General features: G+C 44.6%; 1 protein-coding gene across 1 annotated transcript; it reads left to right on the forward strand.

Annotated features, from left to right (window-relative positions):
- The first annotated feature begins 1,634 nt into the window (after positions 1 to 1,634).
- ppp4r2b (protein phosphatase 4, regulatory subunit 2b) lies at positions 1,635 to 10,944 on the forward strand. Its single transcript, XM_080494698.1, has 9 exons — positions 1,635 to 1,711; positions 2,549 to 2,630; positions 3,218 to 3,388; positions 4,803 to 4,896; positions 4,971 to 5,008; positions 5,101 to 5,175; positions 5,479 to 5,619; positions 5,697 to 6,010; positions 9,715 to 10,944. The coding sequence occupies exons 1-9, from the start codon at positions 1,678 to 1,680 to the stop codon at positions 10,056 to 10,058; spliced, it is 1,293 nt and encodes a 430-aa protein (XP_080350824.1). The 5' UTR covers positions 1,635 to 1,677; the 3' UTR covers positions 10,059 to 10,944.
- The last annotated feature ends 4,598 nt before the right edge of the window (positions 10,945 to 15,542 follow it).

The raw sequence follows: 15,542 nt of genomic DNA on the forward strand, positions 1-15,542 counted from the left end.
ATTTAAAGAACTTTATTCACCCCCCCCCCCCCAATTCAGAAGCATCAAAACACCATAAACCACATCAGAAATATCACCTCTCGATTGTTTACTCAATGTTTCAATTGAAAACTCATAATTTTTCCATTTTCGTTTCAGAAAAGTTTTGCGTTTACACAATGTTTTGAAAATGATGCACGTTTACATGGGAACAGCAGAAGCGCTAAAAACAATGTATTTAGCATGATGGGACAATAGTTGGCACTGTTTTTGTAATGAAACCACACACTCATGGGCACAGAGAACAATATGCTATAAATATTAACAATGACAAGTAAGTACACAGATATTTGTGTGCACAGACAACCAAGTTGGATTGCTACTGAGGGTGACTCTCAACTATAAAACTGCAAATTCCCAGGAGAATTTGCACTGCGTTTCCTTGTTTCCGTGGAGAATGAGTCAGGGCATTCTTAAAAAGTTGGTTTTCAGTGGCTCTGAGCACCGTTGTCATGAAAACGAAGCCCCAAATGGAATAAAAGTTTCAGATTTCACTTGAAACCCTTATTCCTGATTTGAATAGCATTTAACTGCTAACGTAACCAGTTTCTCCACCAGGATCAATCGATCTGCACGGTCAGCAGATTGCCAGAGGGACCATGCCAATGTTATTACGACTTTCAAATTTGATCAATTGTGTGACACTTTTATGTTTGCGTAGCCCAAAATCTCTGGAGAATGGTTCATGCATGGTTCAATATTCACGGTGAATATTGAAGCTGTTAAAGGCTTAGAAAGGCTTCCAGCTCCTTCAAGTCCAATGTCAAGCGTTCACAGTCAGAGAGGATTAACCACCATATTTTCTGCTGCTTCTTGCTTCCCTGTGATGCATCAAAGACAAACACTCTGGTTTCCACTTGTCCACAGCTTCTCACAGCTATTTGGTGATGGTGGTATCACTGAGCGAATCTTCTGTGTTTGACCAGATTCCAATCTTGGCCTCAACACACGTGTTTTAAAATAAATATATATAGTTTGTAAACTGAGTTCAAATGAGAGAAAATCTTCTCTTTTAGTCCTGAAGATTAGAAACACTGTCCTATACTGATGTCTGGAAGAAGAAAAAAAAAAAAACAATATATGAGAAGCAACTCAAAATGTATGTTTTCCAGCATAAACATCTGCATCAGGTTAACAAATCTGTAACTGAATGGGTTAAAATATCAGTTGATATATTTTTTAACACAACAACCATAGTAATATAATTTATCTTTATATAGAAGTTTCTTTCTATAACGTCTTAAAAGAAAGGTAGTAAATTAAACAGAATTGTGATTGCTGAACGTAAAAAAAACGCCACAAGAAACGTTAATGAATTAATTTCTTACACATTCAGGAGACCGTTTTCGCCAAAAATAAATTATTTGTTTGAATTGTCTGTTTTAAGAAAAAAACATGAATTGTTTAACTGAAAGCGTTTTGACGAGCTGTGATGTTTTTAGCTCCACTGAGGGGCCGCGAGCTGCTGCCAGCGGGAGCCTCGCACGCTGCTCGCGGACGGGCAGTGACCTCACGGCGCCATATTAAACCCCTCCCCCTGTCGCTCCCTGTCAGCCTGTAGCTTAGCCGCAGCTAGCAGCTAGCCGCCAGTCTCCTTTTTTTTAACCATCCACGGCACCGACACGGGGCGACGGCGTGATGGAAATTGACTCGCTTCAAGAGGCGCTCAGAGGTGGCTCCTTCTCACTTCGATAGTTACTATTCCGATTATGCTCCCGACACATTTACGTTGATTTGAAATTAGTTTATTTTTTAAAAATAATAAACGGTTGTAGCCGACGAGCTAACGTGGCTAAGCTAGCTGGTGCTAACATCTGTTGGAGGCGATTCCACGGAAAGGGATCGCCGTCGGTTAGTTGTGTTCACCGGGGAGGAAGGCTGCCTCTAAGCCGCTGTGCTTCCAAATCTGATTGCGTCTGTCGCCAGCGTTTTTAGCAGTGTATGAGACATGTTTGACAGAGACGAATGTGTCTGTTCGGTGTTTCGGAATAACTGGTTTCCTTTTTAACCGGTGTTCGACTTCCTTTAGTGGACGTTATCACTGTAAGAGTAGATATGAAAAACCCGACAAAATCCCGTAACTCCCCTTACTAAAGTCGTTTAATCGCATTTACAATTAATTGCCATTTATTCTGTGTCTCTTTTTTAACACCTGCTGATAATGGCAGGTATGGAGGACGTTAGAGGAAGTCGACCACCAGTCAGCAGGGTAACCAGATTATACGCAACACCGGCGCCGGCTAACGCGACATGCTAGTCAGTGTGCTAAACTTGAGCTAATTGTAGCTATCAAGCCAAGTTTCGAACATTTCTCTATTATTCTCCTCGTCGTGGTATTTATTAGTTAGCTGAAGCAGATGTTGGCTGCTGGTAATCAAGATGTTTATGTTTTAAAGGCAGACTTATAGAAAGTGAATGTTGATCGCAGGGTAAATCACAGCCTGTACCTTTCTCTTCTCATATCGATTTCAGTTTCTAATTACAAAGTTGATCGTTTTTCTCTTCACAGATTTTGACAAAAACGCAAAGAAGGAGGTATGTCCTCTCCTGGAGCAGTTTCTATGCCACATTGCCAAGACTGGGGAGACCATGTAAGTGATCACAACAGGCCTGAAGGATGTTCCTGTACTCATTGTACTATTGCACATCTTGTGGTGGATGCTGAGGGTCAGGCTTGACACACCTGCAGCATAATGTTATAAGATCTTCCCACCACTTTACATGGGTTTTACCTAGTTCAAGCAAGCAGAAATCATTTGTTTAAACAATAAATGATTCTTGTCATGATAGTAAATAGTTCTTATGTCATTCTAAATTATGAACTCCAGTTAAAGTGTGTCAGACGTGAGTCCTGAACACATGGTGGCCAATCAGCCCTGTTTTGTTGGATCAACAGTCTCACTGAGTTTACAGGGGGTCAACTGTGACCTATTCAGTGACATTCCACTGCCCACCAACACAGCAGGGAAACACGGAGGCAAACAACAGGCAAGAGGTGAAACCATGAGTCAGCTGTTATTTTTACTGTCACATTGAGGGAATCAAAGGCTGGTGTTATGCGTCACAATGGATCAACAGGTTCAAAGTTATGTTGATGGGAGCGTAATAGTCCACGCTTCTCTGTTTTCCATTTTTGTTGTTTTGAGTGATTCTAATAGTTTTTCTGCTTCTCCTTCAGGGTCCAGTGGTCTCAGTTTAAGGACTACTTTCTGTTCAAATTGGAGAAAGTGATGGATGACTTCAGAGCCTCGGCGCCTGAGCAGAGAGGCCCCGCCAATCCCAACGTGGAGTCGGTTCCCTTTGAAGACATGAAGGAGAGAATCCTGAAAATTGTGAACGGGTATAATGGGTGGGTACGCAGCAGATGCTTCTGAGTCACTCCGGATGCACGCAAAGGCAGATGAAGGGATTTCGCGTTGTGTTGGGTGTCTTTTTGTTCAGCGTGACCTCTGATGGCTGGTGCAAGATCTTTAGACATGGCAAGTGAGATTGTCAAACCCTTTTCATGACGATGGCATCTGCATTTATTTTTATTTTATGTGGGATTGTCAAAAAATATGTATTGTATATGGCTGGATTGCCACCTGTTGCAGTTGCAATGTAATGCGACTCTTAAGAAATGTAAAAAAAAAATCTGTGTTCTTTCCATCTCCTCGCAGAAGAACTGTTTATACGGCTCTGTGCATGTCGCACAAGAGCAGAATTTTAGAGAAGTTGCCTTTCCCGGCCGTTTCTATGGAGACCAAGTCAAGATTATTTTTGAAAAGTTCCACCTTGGAAGCCGTTTTCAAAAAGTGGCTTTTTCAGTGCACAAGAAGTGCAGTAATGAATAGTATGGTCCAGTACGGTTCCTGTTTCCACCGCAAGAATTGTGGATGGTACAGAAATAACTGCTCCAGAGGTTGACGCTTTTCTGTTGCCCTTTGGGGGCAATTGAACGGGTCTGATTTTGGGGAGCCATATGCTGATTGGTCAGTGATTATCTACACGCCCTCATAGTTTTGATATGTCGACTGTATGAATCCTCTGTTAACATATTCAACTTTGCACCGTTTTTTGTTCGTTTTTTGTTTTGTTTTGTTTTTTTTGCGGTGCAACTTTCATGTTGGTCTCGAAAGAGCAGACGCGAGGCGCCACGGCCGTCTGGTGCACCAGACTCGAGATGCGACGTGATGCAACAATTGGACTCGAGCGCGTCCACACACGGTGTGCCGGATCGCCTGGCCACGTGACAGTGGTGTTGCACCGCGGGGCCGGCGCTGTATGGCTTTATGCCACCAGAGTGCACTCCGGCAAACTTCGCCGGGGCGATGTCCACATGGAAGTTGCAGCTGCAAAAAAAATGTCCGGATCTGCTGCCCCAGCTGAGATCACTGATGCTATGTCCAGTATCTGGGAGCTCTGAACCCCGCCTACATTTTAGCCGTACTTTCTGTGGAGGAAACGTGCAGATTTGGCTCTGGTTGCACTTTGCGTATGGAAACGAGGCTTTAGTGTGAACGCGTTTGGTCGACATGGAGAGCAGGGTCACATGACCCCTCGATCTTCCCAAATTAGGACCAGATCAGACTTGTTGCTCTGGTTGAATCGCCATGTCAAACCTTCATTATCATGCAAAAGGTATCTAGAAATGTAGCTATTAATTAGAAATTGGTCAAAAAAAAAAAAATGCAGATGTGTCAAACGTGTGGGTTTCAGTGTGAAATCGTCTGGTGACGCATTTCAGTGCAAGAACAATATGTGACTCTTTTTCCTTTCTTCAGAATCCCATTTACGATCCAGCGCCTGTGCGAGCTGCTAACGGAACCCAAGAGGAACTACACAGGAACAGACAAGTTTCTTCGAGGGGTGGAGAAGGTACGTTCCTCGTTATTCGTCTCCTGGAAACAAATGTTCTGGAAGTAATTTTGGAATTCCTTTTTTCCTCCCAGAATGTCATGGTGGTGAGCTGCGTCCATCCAACCTCAGAGTAAGAGACGTCTAAAAGTGCAAGAGTGTGTGTGGATTGTCTTGTTTCGGTTGGCGTTTGACTGTTTTCTTCTGTGAAATTGCTTTTTGAAGGAAAAACGGCTGCAGTGCCATCAACAGAATGAACGGAGTGATGCTTCCTGGAAACACATCTGCCTTTACAGAGAGGTTTGTCTCCAGCTGTTGATTATGAACATGTTCAAAATTGGGGATGCACTCAACCCACTTTTTTAAAGGACGAATACAAGCTAGTGCTCGTCAAAGGTTAGTACCTTTGGCGACCTGCGGATACCGAGTCTCAATATAAGTAGCTATTAAATGCCATTAAGCCTTTTACACTCCATATGCAATTGATAAGCAAAGGCTTTGTGTTGCGGCGAGCCACCTCCACACAGCCACTGCGTCAACGCTACGTGCAACTACAACATCCCGTGGACCGTTTTTGACTTCCGGTTTTCCCTGATTTGTTAGGAAAGTGAACGGTCCAGGAACTCCGCGGCCGCTCAACAGACCGAAGATATCTGTGGCCAACTCGCTAGCGGCCAACGGGCTGCCAGACAGCACAGACGACAAAGATCTCAGCGCAGAGCAGGAAGGAGACAAGGACTCCAGGTACGGCGCGATCAATAACTCGCCTCGGAATATTTTCCCGCTGCAGCCAATCAAAGCCGCTCTGTCTCCTCCCCCAGCGAGGTCTCGGCGTCGGGAGGCTCCCCGGGGAGCTCGGTGAAGAACAAACACTCAGACGAAGAGGAGGACATGGAGGCCGAGCAGCAGGAGGTGAAGAGACTAAAATTCAGCGAGGAGGAAGACGACGAAGACGACGAGGACGACGAGGAGGAGCAGGAAGTGGACTCACCGAGGCCTTCACACGCCACCAGCCCCTCGAAAGAAGCCGAGGCCATGGTCCAGGAAGAGGAAGAGGAGGATGAGGAGGGGGAGAAGGTAGAACCGAGCAAGGAGAATGAAGCTTCCAGCAGTGCCGCCGCCACCGACGACCAAGGTAGGACTTCGTCACGCTGTGCGTTACATAATCACTACGCACTGATGGAAAACAAGCTCAAAGTCTGTCAGCGCCCATGTTTTCTTGAAGAAGTGCCTTCAGGCAGGATAACATCTGTCATTGTGCACTTATTCAATTAAAAGTCCCCCGGACTGATGTCTGCTTTAGCTTTGACTTCATACATTCGCGCATTTCTCATAAAGACAATTGAAACGAGAGGGAGCGTGTTCAGAGCCGGCTTGATGTTTTCCAACAAACCAGCTCCACCTTCAGATTGAAGCTCAAACACTTCAAGTGTTTTTGTTTTAAGTGGGTGCGGAATGAGGAAATGCCCTTGAGTGCAGGATTAGACAACAGAAACTTCACACCGCTTTACAGGAAGCGAAAAGGAGGAAATCTGAGGTGAAAATCGTCTCCTAAAGATTGTGTGACAATTGTCTGGAACAGAAAGGATAAAGACTGCAAATGTGGTGTCGAGGTGCAAATGCAGGTTTCTTGTATATGAAAAGGTTTATCTTTGACATTATTGTTATTTTATGCTACATTTAGCTCGGTCAAAGAGCTGTTGGATCAGTGGTGTCACGCTCAGGTTGGTTTCAGGGAAACAATCGGCTCTGATTGATCTCTATGAGGGCGGTGCAGTAACCTCTAATAGACATTGAACAACTTAACTTTAGATTTTTTTCCTTTAGTTTTACCGGTACTCAGCTTCATACTTGATTAACTGGGAAACCTATTCAGTGAGAGAAAAATCTTTTCAGTTCCTCTCATAGCTGTCGGGGTTATAAAGGGTTGAGCTCATACTAACACTCATTAAAGCTTAAAACTGAGCAAAATTCCGTAATTCACTTTTTAGTTGGGCTGTTCAATCTACCACACACTGATCATTCTTGGAGCATCATTGTCGATATGAAATATGTGAAAGTCGCAGTGTGTGCAGGGGCCTTTAGGTTCGCAGAGTAAAAGTCCAGTCTGCATTTCTTCCTACGTGAAATAATTGGACCGCTCTTGTCGTTCACATCCACTTTTATTCTCTATGTGATTTCTATCCACATGTACAGATTTGGGTTCTCCAGTCAGAGCCTTTTTTTCCTACCACCAACAAAATAATAAATAAAACACTCCTTGGCCCAGAAAAACCCAATTGTACTTTCAAAATGACAGTTTTCAAGCGAAGGACAAGAAATGTAGGGATTTGAGTGTCCTATGTGGTGACCTGTAGTCAAAAGCACACAAACCAAAGATAAATTGTGATGGGAGGAGAAAAAAAACAAAGCTTGGTCGCAGAATATGTAAATTGGGACCAAGGGAAAGAGCACTGTTATTGGTAAAAACAAATTTACTGGAACATTTAGTTTTTATACTAAATCGTATTGTCAAAATGTCCATCAAAAGATTCTCGTAATGATTTGTTACTGGTGTCAGTTATAAGTGCACAAGAACAACGTCGAGGAAGCGGAACTTTTCTCCTTCGTTCTCGTGATGGAGAATAAAATGTAAAGAAAAGTGCCATAATTCCGGCTTCAGAGTGAGTGAGTGTTTTTGGTTCTGCCACAGCTTGTGAGTCTCTTGTTGCTCAGCTTGTTGTTGTCACTTTCAAACGGAGTCCAACATTTTCCACTAAAAGCTCCAGTTGGCCTGGCGGCGTGCCAGAGGTCGGCTGTGAGCGGCCCCGCCTCTCCAGACATTCGTAACATCCACGGCATCCATGCCAGCTGGACGAGTCTCCATAACGTACACACACACACACACCTTGGCAACACTGAATCAGATCGTACAGACTGAAGCTGAAATCACTTTCAGATTAAGATTTAATGTGCGACATTCACACACTGACCTGCTGGAATACCTAAAAGGCACAAAACACCTGTGGAATAAATGTGTGCCGCGAGGTGATGTGGTTTGTGTCGCAACTGCTGTTGCCACAGTTCCCTTGAAAAAGCAATCCGATTGCTAATTACTCCTTTAAAAAGTAACTGTTACTTTACTGGTTACTTGTATTTAAAAGCAACTAGGTTAGATTACAAGTTACTTTCAGTAAATGCCGACACCGTCTGAACATAAACATTACAACTGGTTTTTACCAAAAACCGCTGATACATATTTAACCTTTGACCTTCATTCTTTGTAATGTGACTCACGCTTTTATGATCAGATTTGTACTATTACTGGTTTTTATTTATTTATTGTAGTTGTAGTCTGTTGTTGCACTACCTGCTCTATGCAACCATTTAATTACCCCCCCCCCAGACAAATAAATTCTTTCATTGACTCATTGGAAAAGTGGGCGAGGCCTCTCGCCAATATATCTTTTTACTCAGGAAAATTACAAAGCATAGTGTAACATCTCTGCTGTCGTGTTCTTGGTGCAATGATAAGGTTTAATGGTGTTTGTTTTGTTTCGTATGACATTGTGACACGATGAATTGTAGGCCCAGTTGATATTGAACGAACCAAACGGCAAATACTGTTAGGGCTGACTTGAATTTGCACGATGAAAATCGATTTTAGCTACAAATTCGATATATTGATTGAATAGATTTTTTTTGCCCAAGCCTATCTCGAATCTACGAGGAGCTGAAGCGCAACAGATCAGTTGAGGAATAATGAGCTAAACAAGGATGAGGCACTCGTTTCCTGTGGGATTACAAGAATGATAAAAGAAATAAAACTAAGACTAAAGGCCGTTACACAGTGGTTTTCATCCTTCCCAGACAAAAGACAGTGTTCATGGGGGAATTGTAACAATGTCTCTGGTCAATGATCCCACGTCGCACAGGTAGACCAGTTCAAGGGCGACTGTTTTTTTGTCTTGCGACCAAAGATAAGCTGCAATCACTTTCTGACGGTGTCAGACATGTAGAGTGACGGTGACTAATGCTTCCACCTGCGCCAACTCACTAACCAATAGAAAGTATGAAATGGCGTACTGATCGGTACGACTGTGAAGCGACACTTAAATAGATGTTTTGCAGCTACAAAGGCAAAGTTTTGGGGTCAGACTTGGAAATGTAAACAAACTTTTTTTTTTCCCCTCCAAATGCCACAAGGTGGAGGTTCTTGTTCATGTTCTGCGAGCTTCTCCTGTGGATGGGCGGCGTACGCTTATGACGTTTGATTCCTGCGTAGTCTCGTTGCCTCACTCACATGGTCGGCTGCGATTCAGTTTGCGTTTTTCGTTGTGCAATCGGCACACAGCAAACTTCATGTTGTGGCCTGAAGTTATTCCATTCCTGTCATACAGTGTGGCTCGCTGTGAACTGATGAGGTTGTTAAAATCAGTCTGCAGCCGACCTCGTGAAACTAAATGTTTACATCCGAGTGTTTTCGTGGATGCGTTTGATTCATTCCCGTCTTGTTTTATTTTAGCCGTCTTAATGTGAGAACGTTTTCAAGTGAAAACGCAAAGCTTTTATTACATTTTGGGAGTTGGTTTCCATGACGGCGATGCTCCGACATCCTGAAAACACAACAATTTTATTAACACTCCGACTCCGAAATGCAGTTTTTCTGAACTGCTGCGACTGAGCGTGTGCACCATGGCCATATGTTCAGATCCTTGAAGCAGGATTATCCAAAACTACGTCGTCCCCTCCCCCGGTCCAGTGCTTCCCCTCGTGGCTCCTCGCACTTGTTGGAAGTTGGCGCGGTTGAGTCGCAGCTCAAATGTTGTCGTTCTGAACTGATGTCTTCTGTTCCCACAGAGCCGACGAGCAGCACGCCGGCGGAGGCGGAGCCGGCCGAGAGGGAGGTGCCGTGCGGCTCGGAGGACGAGGGCAGCGACATGGACCAGACGGAGCAGCAGGCCCCCGCCGGCGTCCTGGAGAGTCCCGAGACCAGCAGGGACGGCGAGGAGAGTGGCGGCGACCCCGTGAGCAGCAGCAGCAGCAGCAGCAGCAGCAGTGGGAGCGGCTGTAACACAGAGGAGAGCCAGGAAGACGTGGCTCTGGCTCCCTCCAGCAGTACAAGCGAGGCTCCCACAGAGGGCGCCACAGGAAGTGCCATCTCGAACACTGGGACCAGCGAGGAGCCCATGGAGCAGGACTAGACCGCAGGGCCCCGCCCACCACCGATCCTCATAACACGAGCACCTCGTCCCACACACGGACACTCCTCCTCCTCCTCCTCCAAATGAGTTTCTCTTCTTTTCAACTGGAATATTTTATTGATCTTATCTCCTCTGTTTTTAAGTCGGGGTTTCCCGGCTGTTTGACTGGTTTGAACTCTGCGGTGGCCCGGCCCGGCCCGGTGGCCTTTCACCACCTCCAGGCGTCAGAACAGAGCCAGACCAGACACCTTTTTTCTTTCTTCTTTTTTTTTTTATATATTTAAGAAAAGTTCAAATATGAGCTGAAATCCACGAGTTTTGTTCTTGAAGGCTTTTATATAGAACTGAACGCCACACGACCAACGTCACTTCAGAACGTGTTCTCCAGACTCCATGTTTTTCCTTTCGAGTCTCGTCCTCCTCACACACTACCGGTCCCGCCGGACGACGCCGCGGCGCGTAGAGGCGTCCTGCGAACGCGTACCAACCGACATAATTTATATCATCGGTTCAATCCACCCGAGCTCTTTTTTTTTTCTTTTTTCTTTTTTTCTTTCGGAGTACGTTTGGTTTCGTTGTAGTTTCCGGAAAAACCAGCTGTAAGTACAAAGACGACTACCGCTTTCTTTGTATCGTGATGTCGCCCCACGTCGTCCCAGCGAGCGCCGCCAGAGCGGCTCCAGTTCCACACCCGACTTTTCTGCAGCTGTAACTTTTTGATATTTAGAATTTTAAATTTCTGTAAAGTAGATTTTTTGTAGATTGTAATACAGTATGTGTTCACTGCCTTTGTGAAACCATATATAATTGTATAATTTCTGTGTATACTCTGGATGCCTTTGCTTTCAATGCGGTATTCAGAATCAGCAATAAATGTTAACATTTTTATGCGGCGTGGTCTGGATTATTTGCACTATGTGAGATTCACCCGGTCCCACGGCTCTCGGTCTGTTTCTTAAGACAACAGCTGTGAAAATCTGTTGAGAATAGATCCCGCCGGTAGGAAAACTGAGTTGGAAGATTACATCATCACAACCATTAACATTGAATGAAATCCTATTTTAAACTCCACCTGTTCCCTCTTATGAAATTGGGAATTTGTACCCTGCTTTTACAGTTTTGCTCAGATATGTTTATTTCTAAAAGATGCAGAAAGCTTCTCATTTAGCGCCACGCGTGGAATAAAGTAATAAACTCTAAGCTGTAGTTTTATTTAATGTGTGAATCCGGGGGGGTTCTGCAAAGGTTATGACCAAAAGAGCCATTTTCATGATTATAGGAGCTGCAAAACATGTTGATTAGCTGACAAAAGGCATACATTATATATTCTGATATAAAATCTCTTACAAGACAAAATAAGCATCTCTGAGGTGATCCAGACTGATTATACCTGAAATAATCTGTTTTCCACAATCAGTAGCACAAAATAATTTAATCTCCGATGAGCAGATGAGAAACAAGTTCGATTTTAGTAAGATACAATGTTTCTTATATCAAAATATACATAACTGAAATATAAAATGCATGCTTATTAGTCATTTGAAAACTGGACTTTATAAAAATGTAGACAAGTGAGTCGGAGGTTCGCTCCATAAATTCCTTCAGCTTTGTTTTCCTTCCACTTCACAATAAACCTGCAGGTTGGCTGATCACGTCAAGTCCCTTTACGTTTGTGGTTGTGATGTGACATGTGGAAAAGTTCAAGTTGGATCAATTTCTATTACACCTCTATTAACAAAAATGCGTGTTTTGATGAAATAATTTCAAAGTTTTACCCTCCAATTGTCATCAGGATTCATTCCCTGTAAATATTATGGAAGTTGTAACGAGAAGCTCTCTGACCCCCGGGCGTCACTTCCACTTTACGTTGTGTTGTTTCATATGAGTGACGGCGATGGTATTGGTAGGGTCTCAAGATCCCTGCAGGGCCGGCTTCATGAGCTCCCAACTCCCAACTGGGAAATGGGATTTTCCCCAACTCCAAACTTTGTGAGCTCGTACCATAATCCTGCCGCCGTGCAAACCTGACATTAGTCGCGGCGCGAAATGCAGTAGAAAGACTATTTCTCCCAGAGGGAAATTCCTTAAACCAATAACTAGTGGACGTGGCGGCCATGTAAGATGCTTATCCATCCACTGGGAGCAGGTTGAGGTTCAGAATCTTGCTCAAGGACACGTCGGCATGCAGAAAGAGAGGTGGACCTGAAATAATCCGGCTAAACGGCGACCACTCAGCCAAAGCCGAAGCGGTTGATTTTGTCTTTGTCTGGACAGGTGTGTGACTTTCTACTGTCACGTCGCTCATTAGAGCAGCCAGAGTCGCTGGTTGGATTTCCATGGTGGCACGTGACTGCCGTCGTCCCGCTGTTAATCTGAGAAGCGTCGCTTTGAAGACGAGCCTCCGGGGAGACAATGTGGAGTCGAGAGAGATTTCTAACCGAGCGTTTATAGTGTGACTGCAGATGAGGTGGAGCACTGAGGACGACGAGGGGTTCGGAGGAGACCAGTTTACTCCTCGGGGTTAAAGTTCACCGAGGCCTCGAAATCACTGCATCGGGCTCCATTTACTGTCTGATCAGTGTGCTCAATCACTAAAAACAGTGGAGTCAAGGTTAGCTAGGGTCGGCGCAGTTTGATTTTAAATCGGTCGGTCCAATGAATAATGGCATTATAATCTATAAATAACCACAACTCTAAATCTCTGTCTTTGTTTTAGCGCAACAAAGTATTAATATATCATGTAGAGGTTCACATTTACTGAACTATCCTTTTACAACACATGACAACGGACACATTTTAATAAAAGAACTGAGATTCTGCCAAGTTCACTGTGACAGCTTGTAGGTCACCGTGGATGTTTATTACACCATCGAGTCGTCAAAGGCATAAAACATCTGGTTACAAATACAGAATAAAAACTGAAGGGGAACCATACATAATACATCTGCTTATTCATTTGGAGGAACCTGTGAATCATACAAAGGCCATGAAGCACAATTAAACCTGAAAATGATCTTTCATTGGAGGGAGCGAGACTGATAACCTGAAAAACAAATCCATCTTTAGATCTCGCATAAAAATGTCGACCTCTTGCCAACAAATAAATGTGTTCATACCTCCAGACAGCATCTCTCAGCCTGTATTTTTTGGACTCGCTAACAGTTTTCGGGGAGGTAAATACCCCCGGCTGATGTCGGATAAGGATTGAAGGGAGAAGCGTTGCCTGTGGCCTCAGTGAAATATACAAACCTCCAATAAAACTGAATGGAGGCAAACACCTTGGAGGGGAAAGGATTCATGTTCTGACTGAGGTTCAACTTATTAGAGTTCACATGGAGGCTGGACTGGATCAATCTGCTCAGTGAAATAACTATGAAATTACCCCCCCCCCCCCTCTCATCGGACCCCCGGGGGCCTTCTGGGCTTCTATATGTTTAGTTTTTACCAGATCACCATCCTCGGGAGGCGAACTTTTAAATTGCCTCCGACAAGCCGAGACGCCAAATCAGACCAACTCTCAGGAGGGTTCATGTTAAGTGGAAGGACTTCAGGAAGGGACACACTAATGCAATTAAAAGAAGAAATATAGCAAGAACGAACAAAGTCTAGCATGTCTGGAGCCCTCTTTTCAAATGAAGACGGAAAACTTTGGTTGTGTTTTGGGGGTCCGTTTACATGAGAACGGTGCTTGGACCCACTGAAAACACAACTTTATGAAAATAGCTCTCACAGTGGAAATTGTTGAAGTGTTTTTCCTCTGTCTCCATGTAAATGCAAGATTTCAAACACATGCCCTGTGCTTTCAGAGAGCCTTTCTTTGGTAGCTTTTGTAAATAATGCAGAATATTGAAGGACAGTGGTACTCAATACATAATGAAGATTTATGTGTGACGTTTCTCGCCCTGTTTGAATGTGTGTTAATGACATAAAAGTGTGTTTTGCACTGATGTAAGAGTATTGAAATAAATTTCAGATAACACTGGGGTCAGTGGTGGACCTGGGCAGCTGCCCACTTCGCCCAGAGCAAAATCCCCCACTGAGGGTTGTTTTTGTAATAAAACCACACACACACACACACACACACACACACACACACACACACACACACACACACACACACACACACACACACACACACACACACACACACACACACACACACACACACACACACACACACACACAGAGCAGAGAGAGAAAGAAGCGAGTGAGAGGTCAGAGAGAGAAAGAAGCGAGTGAGAGGTCAGAGAGAGCAGCAAGAGAGAGAGTAGTGAAAGAGAGAGCAGAGAGAGTGAGAACAGTGGTTGAGGGAATAGAGAGAAAAAGAGGAGAGAGAGCAAGAGCAACAATTAAGAGAGTAGCGAGAGAGAGCCGCAAGAGAGAGAGCGAGAGCTGCGATTGAGAGAATAGAGAGAGAGGATAGAGAGTGAGAGCAGCAATTGAGAGAGTAGTAAGAGAGAGCAGAGAGAGCCGCAAGAGAGAGAGCAGAGAGAGCGAGCGCTGCGATTGAGAGATTAGAGAGAGAGGAGAGAGAGTGAGAGCAGCAATTGAGAGAGTAGAGAGAGAGAGCAATGATTGAGAGAGCAGAGGGAGAGAGAGAGAGAGAGAGAGAGCAGAGAGAAGAGCCCTGCCACAGAGAGTCGATGACAAAGAGCAGCAGGCCCACAAAAATGAGCATTTGAGGGTAATTTATGACTTTAAAGATGTCCACACACTGAGTGAGACTGTCTTTCTGTTTGTCCTGTGATGGACTGTTGACGTGTTCAGACTGTGAATAAAGCTTCACGATGCACTAAATATGAGGAGAGTACAGTCAAGGCCTATTAATGTCTAATAGTTCAAACAGTCGGGGTCCTTTTGACTGGATCAACAGGATGGAGCTGCATGGCCCTCCACCTCCACCTCCACCTGCTCCTTCAGAGGTCAGTCACCCTGCAGACGCAATATCCATGTCATCCAATAGAGGGTGCTGTTTAGTTTCCCAGCTGACATGCTTATAGCCTGAGCTTTGATCAGAGTGCAGAGCAAGTCCTCCTCCTCCTTCTCCTCCTCCTCCTCCTCCTCCTCCTCCTGCTCCTGCTCCTCCTGCTCCTGCTCCCCCTCCTCCTCCTCCTCCTCCTCCTCCTCCTCTTCCTCCTCCTCCTCCTCCTACTACTACTACTACTACTACTACATAAGAGGGTGTCGTCACTTCACTTGTGAATGAACGTGAAGATGAGACACAGCCGTCTCCACCGTCCCGGTCCCAGTCTGAACGTTTGGACCTCCTGCCTCCTCCTCTAACACATCCATCACGCCTCCTCCAAATCCACAGGGAGGAGATCGACTCCCACCTGGCAGATATATTAGCAGTTATTTTTTTAATCATGAATTACAATTCAAAGATATGCAACAAAAATAAGCAGGTGAGGAGCAGATTTTCTGCTTATTGGGATGTTGTGTGTCAAAAGGAGGATTCGTGTCGGGGGGATCAGGTGGCGCTTT

Source organism: Blennius ocellaris (genome assembly GCF_963422515.1).
Source record: "Blennius ocellaris genome assembly, chromosome: 4".
Taxonomy (NCBI): Eukaryota; Metazoa; Chordata; class Actinopteri; order Blenniiformes; family Blenniidae; genus Blennius; species Blennius ocellaris.

Coding starts and splice junctions, on each gene's coding strand:
- ppp4r2b (XM_080494698.1), top strand. CDS start 1,678: ATGGAAATTGACTCGCTTCAAGAGGCGCTCAGAG. Junction 1,712..2,548: donor GCTTCAAGAGGCGCTCAGAG/GTGGCTCCTTCT, acceptor TTCTCTTCACAG/ATTTTGACAAAAACGCAAAG. Junction 3,389..4,802: donor ATTGTGAACGGGTATAATGG/GTGGGTACGCAG, acceptor TCCTTTCTTCAG/AATCCCATTTACGATCCAGC.